We start from the raw sequence: 11,557 nt of genomic DNA, 5'->3' as shown, positions 1-11,557 counted from the left end.
TCGGACTTCTCACTTTCTTACCTACGATATCCACTCATTGCAAGGATAAACCACCAGCGGTATGACACGTAACTTGGCTGACCAGTAACTCTCCAAAAATCGAGACAATATCGACTTCAGTTTAGCTCAGCAGTGTTAGATTGTGTTTCTTATTTTATTTTGACGTACCTAATTACTCACTGATCACAATAGTAAGTAATTTAATTAAGTTACATTTTTTTAAGAACAATAAATTAATTATCCTAATATTTTTAGAGAAATGGATAAGTTCTTGACTGGTTATAAGAGAAAATCCTCTAATAATGAAGAATCTGATGTTGGCACAAGTAGTAGGAATCAGGAAGGAAGAACTCCCAAGACAAGAAAATACGATTCGTCTTATTTATCGTTCGGATTTACAAGTGTTATTACTGATAATGTGGAAAAACCAATGTGTTTGTTTTTGTTCGAAAGTTTTGGCTGCTGATAGTATGAGATCCGGAAAATTAAAACGCCACATTGAAACTATGCATTCTCAATACGTTGGCAAGTCCCAAGAATTTTTTCAAAGAAAATTGAATGAGTTCACTAAACAAAAGCAAACGTTCAAAAAAATAGTTCATATTCCATCAAATGCGTTACTAGCATCGTACTTAGTATCTTACAGAATCGCGAAGTGTAAAAAACCACACACAATAGGAGAAACATTAGTTTTGCCAGCAGCTATTGATATGGTCAAAACAATGTTTGGCGAATCATATGCAAAACAGTTGCGACAAATACCGCTTGCTGATAACACTGTTGGCAGAAGAATCGATGATATATCTGACGATCTTTGCGATCAATTAGTTTCTCAGATGCGCACTTCAAAATTCGCCTTACAAGTAGATGAAGCAACCGATGTAGCTAAAGACGCACATTTAATTGCATATGTTCGATATGTTGAAGAGAATAATATAATTGAAGATATATTATTTTGCAAACCCATTCCTGGCAAAGCCACATCCAGTGAAATTTTTAATATAATCGACAATTTTTTTGATGAGAACGGCATATTGTGGAATAATTGCATTGGGCTTTGTACAGACGGTGCACAGTCAATGTCAGGACACAAAACTGGCCTTCAAGCACTAATTAAAAGGAAAACACCCGATGTTCTCTGGACGCACTGCATGCTCCACAGAGCAGCTCTCGTATCAAAAAATATGAGTGAGGAACTTAACTACGTTTTTACAAAAGTAACGAAAGTTGTAAACTACATAAAAAACAGTCCATTAAAAGTTAGGTTATTTGCAAAGCTGTGTGAAGATATGGAAGCTGCTTACACCTCACTTTTGTATTATTGTGAAGTGCGCTGGCTATCTCGTGCAAAAGTGATTCAGAGGGTACTTGAACTCAAAGAAGAAATTGCAATTTTTCTCGAAGAAAATCATAGTGAGGATGCAAATATGTTTAGGGATGATAATTTTATTATTAAACTTACCTATTTGGTGGAAATTTTTGGAAAATTGAGTGTTTTGAATAAATCGATGCAAGGGCCACAAATGCATTTATTGATTCAAAAAGATAAAGTGAAAGCATTCATTAAAAAAATGGAGATATGGAAGACAAATTTGGAAAAAAATAGGTTCGACATGTTTCCACTTTTAAATTTATGCGCCCAAGTTAATATAGAAGCAAACAAAAATCTATTTGTTGAACACTTGGATGGTTTGTTAATTCATTTTTCGAATTATTTTGATGATCTTGATTTTACAAAATATGCGTGGATACAGAATCCATTTATCGACGAAGAAGATGACGAATTTGAATTAACAAGTATTGAGAAAGAAAACTGGATTGAACTATCTTGTGATACTTCTTTAAAACAAAAATTTCAGAATGTATCTCTGATTCAATTTTGGCTAGATATTAAGAGTGAATATAATATTTTGTCAAATAAAGCTTTAAAAGTATTGCTGCCGTTCGCAACATCTTATTTATGCGAAACAGGATTTTCTGCATTAGCTGCAATAAAATCGAAATATCGTGCTCGTTTGATTGTAGAAAAGGAGCTTCGTGTAGCTATCTCATCAATGACACCGAGATTTGATAAACTTTGCGCTAATAGGCAAGCACATCCATCTCATTAAGCGACAATAATAAAATATTGTTATTCGTTTTTTCTTGTGTATAAGAGTTTATCTTAATAAATTTTTTAGTACTAAAAATTTTTGTGTTTGTAGTATTTTATAAAATGGAAGAGAGGCGCCATATGATCAAATATTTTTAAGGGAGCCGTGATAAAATAAAGTTTGGAAACCACTGGATTACTGTATACAGAATTAAATATGGAGCAGGGTGTTTGAATTTGATGCTACATATTAAAATAGTTTTATAAGGTCCTTATTGTCAGTTTATGATATATTAGGATAGTTAGATTCTTACTTGCGTGTGCTAATCAACATGCAGATCTTCAGCTCTCTGGCAGCTTGATTAAGTGTAATGATGTTATCTATCTTCCTTTCCTGAAAAAAACACAGAACACTATCCACACTGCTTGCCTGTCTCACTTGCTGACTGCAGTATAATTCACAAGCATGTTCTTTTTCTCACATACTGTACATGTACACATTTTGAGTCTTCTTTCTCAAGTTCAGAAATCACTTCCAGCTTTTCAGGCTTTCCCCCTACAGTACTTCTAGGGATGCTACATCAGAACCGTCATTGTGAAGATAATGGATTGAATTAATTAATGACATAAAATAATGGAATGCTCTGTATGTGTGCTGGATTTAATTAATCAATGTATTTAGGATCAGAAAAAGAAAAAAGGGCGCCTGCCTATAGCTTGTGGCAACACACAAAATAGTTTTACAGAACTACAATCTCTTGCATCATATACCTGGATATATTTTCTCATGTTTCTGTTGAGGTTTGGTTTTTCTTCAGGTTTCACTTACAGCTTTTATGTATATGGTGTACTGCTCCACTGTGTGGTGCTATGAATTTCATTGTTCAGAAATATATCTTTCCTGCTTAGCATTCATCTGTCATGTATTTTTGTACACCATTTCTGTCCTCATTGCAGTGCAAGAAACAATCTCTCTGAACCACTTAGTAAAAAATTATAATGTTCTCCATTTGTATTTCCAGACATTCTAGCAAATGATTGTCTCTGCCATTTTTAAAGTAAGACTTATTCATGGAGATTAGTGGGAAATGTTTTTTCTGCTGTATTCCTGGGAGCTGCCCCAGCCCCGTTGTTTTGTAAGAAGATTAAATTGGGGTGGATTAGAGTGATGTAGAATGCATAAGAATTCAAACTATCTGTACAATCTTTTGATTACACATTTGTTATAAATTTGTTTTATAGGCAAAAAGCAAGATGGAGCGGTTGAAAATCGTAACAAAGGTAAGGATAAAATGTTAATGATCAATTTAAGTGCTTTGCAGTCATTATCAATTTCAGGATATCCTATTATATAGCATAAAGTGATGATAAAATGTCAATTTTTACCTGAAAGTGTTCCTTTAAACACATTTTTGTGGTTCAAAAGTTTCTTAGGTCATACAGTATGTCTTTGCAATGTCACAAATGTATGTGTGCAAATATGAGGTACATTTTGAAGTAAAATGTTTAACTGCTAACAGAAGGGTTATGGGCATCTGACTAGATGTCAAAAGTTAAATTAGGCTAATATATCACTGTTTTATCAAGAGCTGATTCCTGATTTGTTTTATTTAACATTTGTTTGCCTGATACTTTAAATCATCTAAAGTGTTCTTACTTTTCTTTAAAATTATCTCAATGGATAACCTTTAAATAACTTTTCTATATCCTGTGTCCACATAATTATTAAAATTATTTTTTAATGGAAAAATAAGCAAAGAGCATTGCATTTTTGGAAGAATTAAACTAGTTCATTGGTCTGTTACAAATCATTTATAGTTTCTAAATCTTTACTACACAATTTAATTGTAGTCCTCTATAGTCAGTTGCAATATTTTTATAGTTTGAACTGTATACTATTTTAATAAGAAATTCATAGGTTCTGCACAGCGACAATCTTAGTACAAATACTAACATTTTAACTCATTTGGGAAATGTATCATTATTTAGCAGTCATTTGTTAAAGAAACTGCTATTTTAAACTCAATTGAATATGAAAAATTCAAATTAATGTATGCTTCTCTAATGTTCTTTGTTTCCATCATTATTCTCTCCTTTTTAATACTTATGTTCCACATGAAAGTGGAAAGTGTTTTAAGATTTATTCCTAAGGAACCTTTGTACAATTTTCTGTTTCCCTGATCATTTTCTGTATATTGACGTGCTTGATTTGATTGCTTGTAACAATAGGGTATTTTTATTTGTTTTTACTGACACATTCAAACCCAAACTTCAAGTAATTCTGAGTGTTCAATATAATGATGTAAAATCCCCGTTATGTTAATCTAGATCAGGGGTGGGCAATGTCGGTTCTGGAGAGCCAGAGTGGCTACAGGTTTTCATTCCAAGCCAGTTGCTTAATTAGACACCAATACTTTCCAATCTCAGACTTATTTAATTTTATAGCTTGCTAGTCTGCAATGTAAGGTTCTTATATCATAGATTTTTTTCCTTTCCAAGGATGTCATCCAAATGATTTGAAGCCTAAAATGTTTAATTTTCAGTCTGTCACATTTTTTGATTAACAGTGCAAGATAAACTCGGAGATGTTAATGGGAACAAGTTAGATGGAGAACTGCTTTGTCATTTACATCTTATTGCTAATAAGGAGCCATTAAACAGTGAATGCCGCTCTTTAAGATTGAAATAAGCAGTTATGGGTGGGGACCCTTAATAAACAAGACCACTAAAATGAAGCATCAAAGTGTCACTTAAGCAATAAGTGCTTCATCAGCAATAGTTGACTTCTCATAAAGAAACTGGGTTGGAGCAAAAACCTGCAGCCAGTGCGGCTCTCTGGGACCGACATTGCCTAGCCCTGATCTAGATGCATTATGCAATATTCATGTTATCCTTTTATATTTGCACATCACTTCCAGGAATGGCCCATTTGGGTTTTAGTTTGAATAACTAAAATAGAAGATCAACTGTTCAAAGTCAGAGCACCTCTTTCAGTTTCATATGAATCTGGTTTGCATAGTTCCACTCTGGTACAGTTGTACCTCACCAATTAATAATTAACACCGAGTATTTAATCAGCTGTTCAAGTTCTTTAACTTAAGTGCCATGACATAATGATGTTCAAGTTGAAACTTTATAATTTTACATTAATAGTCTGATTGATAGCATCACATTGTTCATACTGGAACATGTATGAAGCTTTTAGAATATATCACATATATTTCAATATGCAATATATGAACAAGTGTTTTTTAATGAGACGTTCAAACTTAAATAACGTCAAATTAGAGCCTACATTCCTATTAAGCAGTAAATTTATTTAGCTGTGGTTTAGCTATCTTTTTAAGCTGGAAGTGATTGGTAACTTGAAAGTAACTTATGCCCTTCTGAATTACAGCTAAAGCTCAAGATGGGGCCGCCATGGAAATGCAACCTCTAAAAAGTGAAGAAGGTATAGATGGGGATGATGCCAAGGAGAAAAAGAAAGCAAATTTGCCAAAGAAAGAAAAATCTGTTCTTCAAGGAAAGCTTACAAAGTTGGCTGTTCAAATAGGCAAAGCAGGTGATGTGTTATTCTTTTATTAAATGCTGCAAATTAGGAGAATGTTTGTTTTCCATATTGCCAGTGATTTTCTGATTAATCTATCAATTTTTCACTACAAAAGACTGAACAACAACATTTAATTATATAGCACATTTTCATACAACTAATGTAGCTCAAAGTACTTTATGTGATGACAAAAAAAGTTACAAGAATAGAAAAACAATTAAGATTATGCAATAATATTAAAGAATAAGTAATAACAAAACAAAGTAAGGCCAAATGGCTGGGGGGGGGGGGGGGGGGGGGGGGGGACAAATCTGTAGGAGTTCCAAAGCCAAAACTCTGCCCAGCCCCTACTTGACATTCTACCTAACATAAATGTTCCTAAAATCAAACCTCTTAGGTAAACTTAATTGGTAAATTGGACGATCACAATTTTTTTTCCCCCGACATCTGCTTTACCAAGCATTATAGTAATTTAGTTGAAGTTAGGGATGCTTCAAATGATCAGTCACTGATTTTTTTTTTTTTCTTCTTTCCCCTCTCACTATAAAAGACTTAATTGTTGCTCAATACATGGACCAATCACAAAATCGATCTTTTCATCCCTTTTTCTTTTCAGTTGAACCAGCACGTCTTTTTTTTCCCTCCCAGCAAATCTCCCTGCAGTGTAAACAAATGACAGTAAGTCTATAAAGTCTATGAACAGAGAAAAAAAGCATCTGAGAAGTCGTCCTGTGCAATTACCCAAACTGCAAGAAAAGCTACTTTAATAAATTCGGTCTTTATTTTGTTGAACTGCAAGCTTATGTTAAGTACAGTAGGTTACATTTTTAATTGGATGGAAAACAAAATGTAAAGAGCAATTTGAAAATGCTGCTTAATAAACAGTACACTTGTTAAGAGCAAAATGTATCTTACTTTTAAACATATTAAGCATGTTAGGTGATGTGTTCTTGATGAACATCTTATGGACATTTCATACATTTGTGGCTTTTTAAAGATCTGTACTGTGGCCATTTGTTTTTGTGTTTCATCCAATATACATTTTGGTAAGAAACAAGTACTACATAACTAAAATGGTAGTCCATATTTATAACTACAGTTTGAATTTTTGAATGTCTAGATGGTACACTGAAGAAAACAAAAAGCCCCTATATAAATTTAGTAAATGTATATTTTTACAGCCAACAAAGCTAAATTGCAATTAATGATTAAATATTATTAAAACCTATAGTGCAGTTAATGATTAAAAATTAGTTAAACCTGTAAGTGCATGTATATTTACTGTACATTTAAGAAGTGTTTAATTGCCAACATCAAGTAATTAATTGATGTAATTTAATGGCCACTGAACAATAAGCCTAAATGAACAAATAACACCTGTGGTCTATAATTATAAAAATACCAAAATTAGCACTTTAATTTAGGACAAGGCTTCTGTGCATCTGTTTATGCAGGAACCTGGTGTAAATAATTTTTTAAAGGAATAAAGGGGGAAAAAAATCAATATTGGAATTGGCTAATCCGGTAACATGAAACCTGTATCGGCCTAAAAAAAAATCAGCTTTTTTTGCTGTGAACTTCCTGTAAAGAGAGTAGTAAGGATGACTTTTCTAGAGAGGAAATATTAGCCTTAACATTAAAAGAAAGTAGAGTAATAAACTGTGGAAAAGGAATTTAAGGAGGAGTTCTGTGCAGCTAGACAAACTGCAAGAAAGGCTTCTTTAATGAAATCAGACCTTTTTAGTTTGTTCTCGTAAGTAAAACAAACATTGCTTGTCTAAACTTGGACAGTAAGCACGCTTGTGTTAAGTATAGCAGCTCACATTTTCAGGTAGAAAAAATTTGAACTTGCTGCTTAGTAAACAATAGGCTTGTTACCTTTAAAGTAAAATTTGTCTGTTTTACTTCTAAACCTTTAAGCATGTTATCTCTCCCTTTCTACATCTGTCTATCTATCAATATATTTATGACAAAAACGCTGTAGTGCAATTAATATTAAGTTATAAAAACCTCTAAGTGCATATATAGTTACTGTATATTTCAGCTGGGTAACTTCGAGTATCAATGAATTGAATTAATACGTGAGAATATACTGTATATATTTTGTTGTTCATATTTTTTTTTTAATTAAGCCTTGTTTCAGATAAGTACATTATAGGTAAGCATATTGAAATTAAAACAATGTGATAGCTTGTAATTATGAGAAGCATTTTATTTTCTTTTATCCCATATGTATTATGGATAGTTTTTTTTGATCACAGAACAGTAAGCATACAGAATGTTGTTCTGTTAGTAAAAATTGAACAGGCAACACGTGTAGTCTATAGTTTTTTATAAAAATACCAAATTTAAAATTTTAATATAGAATATAAGGCTTCTCCACATCTGGTTATGCAGGTGCTAAGTGTTTTAGAGATAAAGGGGGAAAAAAACAACAGTATCAAACTGTTGATCCAGTAACATATCAGTGATTGGTATCCAAAACGGGGGAAAAAAAAAAAAAAAAATCTGATCTAAGCATCCCAAAGTAATGCACACAGTAACTGTAATGACTGAACTGAAACCCATTATCATTGTTTATTATGAAAAAAGTATTTCTTTTGAAATAACAAGAAGTCAAGCAAAATGACACCTTTTATTGGCTTACTGAACAGATTACAATATGCAAGCTTTCGAGGCAGCTTAGTTCTGTTCTGTTTTGTCATTTTAAATTTTAATTTGTTTTAATTGCTGATGTTTAGATATGTATTCAGTCAGTGGCAAATGCTGAAAAATTCTACAAAATTCATGTGTTTTATAAATCAAAATAATTATTTTCCAGGAATGCTTGTGAAAAGTCAATCTTGAATACATCTTTTCTGAAACGGGGTATTTCTGACCTGCTGAATGCTTTCTTGCTAATTACCAAATTCTGTATAATTTATTTTTTGCTGTGTGTTTTATTTTTTTTTTCATACTGAATAGCAGAATTTTTGTTAATGAAAATGGAATACGTAAAAAGATCATTACAGTGCAACATCTAGTACTTTAAGTAATTCCTTTTGTAATGCATGAAAAAAAAAACTCATGGTGCCCCTACTTATATGAAAAATAAATGAGCATGGGCTTCACATCTTCTTCACCAACAGAAAAGGCACACAGCAGAGTAGAGGACTGGAGGTTGTGGAGGACTAAAGTAACATGTGTTTAACCTGATTATGTAATTGATCGATTTTGTATGGGTTTCATATACAGTAAGTATACTTTATATACTTACAGTATACTTATTACAGGCATATGAAAGGTCCCAATTCCACATTTCTCTTGGATTATTTCACTTTCCACACTCAGAAAATCCTTTTTTGTGGGGGAATGTTGGTGCATAAGTAACAAGTCCTGCATGCTATGCATAACTAGTAGTAATAATAACTAAGCATACAAAGGCATGTTAAATACAAACATACATGTTGTAGCACATGGTACTTTAACCTATGTTTAACTATTTAAATATTTACTCATTTTTAATGTATTTGAACCATAAGTTTGGTATAATATGACTGCCTTAATGGAAATAACTTTGCATCTTTAGTTACTGTATTAGGTACATTTTATTTATCTATGACTTTAGTATATCCTAGTTTGGTTAGTTATTAAGATGTGCTGCAGTAAGGCTTTTGGTGTAATACTTGTACAGAGTGCTGTGTAGGACTGTGAGCTAGATTTCTACTATGATTCCTTCTAAATTGTCAATGTGGATGAATAACTAAAGATTTCATAAGACACTGTATATCAGATGAAATCAACATGTTTAAAAATTGATGACTTTTTCTTTAAAGCTAATTTGTTTTTCTGCCCTAAGGTAAAATATATTAAATCTTTTATTTGTCTTGTTCAGGTTTGGTGATGTCTGCAATTACCGTCATTATCCTTGTACTATACTTTGTCATCGATACCTTCTGGGTTCAGCAGCTGCCCTGGCTTAAAGAATGCACTCCAATATACATACAGTATTTTGTGAAGTTTTTCATTATTGGTGTTACTGTGTTGGTAGTAGCTGTACCTGAAGGTCTGCCTCTTGCTGTCACAATTTCACTGGCATACTCTGTAAAAGTAAGTTAAAAATGTAAAAGTCATGTAGCTTCTTAATTTATATTAATATGACATTTTGTGTGGTTAAAATGTTTGCTTAATTTTTTGCCAGATTTATTTTATCAACTCAGTTTTTAATCCATCAGTTTTAGTTAAATTTAACTGAATACTTGTTAATTGAACTTGTCAAAAGTGACTAAAGAATTTCTTTTTTATTATATTTTTATTATTATAATGTGTTGGGTATTGGTAAGTTGTCAAGTGACTAAAGAATTTCTTTTTCATTATTGTTAATAGGATGCTCCGCCCTCTGCTCGCTTTGCTTGCCAACACCCGGGTTTGTTGAAATACAATTTAAACAGATTGTTTTTTTCATGGTAATTGTTACATATGCATTATGTTCACTTTTACTTTAAAACTTCAGTAAAAACAATATTTGGAATTAACTTTTCTGATATAATTTTTTATGGTCTTCCACAGTTAAATTTTTACCTGCTGTTATCTCTTTACCACTGATTTGTGAATTTCTTGTGGAAGTCCAATTTGCTGCAACATTAAATCTTCTGCTTCTAACATTTCTTTGATGATCGAAAGAGCTGTTTGTTCATTCGACTTTTCAGATAATGGTCCTTTGAATGCTTCCCGTAATTGTAAAGCATCAACTTCACCCGTCATAATTAAGTACACGAAGAAGTGTCTTAATTTGTCAGGCATCATTACAGAAGTGGCATCAGACATCATTTCAAACATGTACTCGTCCAATTTACATAACCCAGCTGCTCGTGCCGCTTCTTGAAAGGTACCGTACGTAGTTCCATCTATAGTTAGAACATCTTTATATGACGGTGCTCCTTTCTGTTCACGTAACAACAATTTTAAATTTTTTGTTTCTGCCATGTGTAATATTGAGGAGTTTGCATATACGTATATGCTTTTGCATTTACAGTACATCTGTTTTATTAAGTTCAAATAAGCCAATAATTTTGTATTTCTGTTTTTCACTACCTCTAAAGCTTTCTGCTTCTTCGCCCTCTTTAAATTGAATCATATTCTGACCTGGTAAATGAATCCGTGATAATTCAACAGAATGACTTCTACCGTGCATTGGCAATTCCATTAAATGCCACCCGCTTTCCATTGCACTGACATACTGAGTATCTAAATATGCTTGAACTTCGTCCTGAGACTGTTCCTTCGATAAAGTTACGCGTACTCTATCATGCCCTTTATGAATATACTTGTAGATGTACTTAATACTCATAACTGATGCACAATACTCGACATTAATATGATAATCGAATCGTTTGAGCAAATGCAGGTTATATAGTACAATCATTGAATTACCGAGTACAGTAATCCCTCCTCCATCGCGGGGGTTGCGTTCCAGAGCCACCCGCCAAATAAGAAAATCCGCGAAGTAGAAACCATATGTTTATATGGTTATTTTTATATTGTCGTGCTTGGGTCACAGATTTGCGCAGAAACACAGGAGGTTGTAGAGAGACAGGAACATTATTCAAACACTGCAAACAAACATTTGTCTCTTTTTCAAAAGTTTAAACTGTGCTCCATGACAAGACAGAGATGACAGTTCTGTCTCACAATTAAAAGAATGCAAACATATCTTCCTCTTCAAAGGAAACGGAGGAAAGCAAACAAATCAATAGGGCTGTTTGGCTTTTAAGTATGCGAAGCACTGCGGCACAAAGCTGTTGAAGGCAGCAGCTCACACCCCCTCTGTCAGGAGCAGGGAGAGAGAGAGACAGAGAAAAACAAAGTCAAAAATCAATACATGCCCTTTGAGCTTTTAAGTATGCGAAGCACCATGCAGCATGTCGCTTCACTAA

General features: G+C 33.0%; 1 protein-coding gene across 4 annotated transcripts in view; it reads left to right on the top strand.

The window, feature by feature from the left end:
- Positions 1-11,557, top strand: part of atp2b1a (ATPase plasma membrane Ca2+ transporting 1a) — a 254,802-nt gene that overhangs the window by 176,538 nt on the left and 66,707 nt on the right. For all 4 annotated transcript variants that reach the window (XM_051931431.1, XM_028817370.2, XM_051931437.1 and 1 more), the window contains 3 exons: positions 3,335-3,373; positions 5,490-5,654; positions 9,517-9,731. In XM_051931431.1, coding sequence (XP_051787391.1) covers positions 3,335-3,373; positions 5,490-5,654; positions 9,517-9,731 — 419 coding nt within the window. The remainder of the gene's footprint in view (positions 1-3,334; positions 3,374-5,489; positions 5,655-9,516; positions 9,732-11,557) is intronic.

Source organism: Erpetoichthys calabaricus, chromosome 1 (genome assembly GCF_900747795.2).
Source record: "Erpetoichthys calabaricus chromosome 1, fErpCal1.3, whole genome shotgun sequence".
NCBI classification, from domain to species: Eukaryota; Metazoa; Chordata; class Cladistia; order Polypteriformes; family Polypteridae; genus Erpetoichthys; species Erpetoichthys calabaricus.
This window is presented reverse-complemented; position numbering and strand designations above follow the sequence as displayed.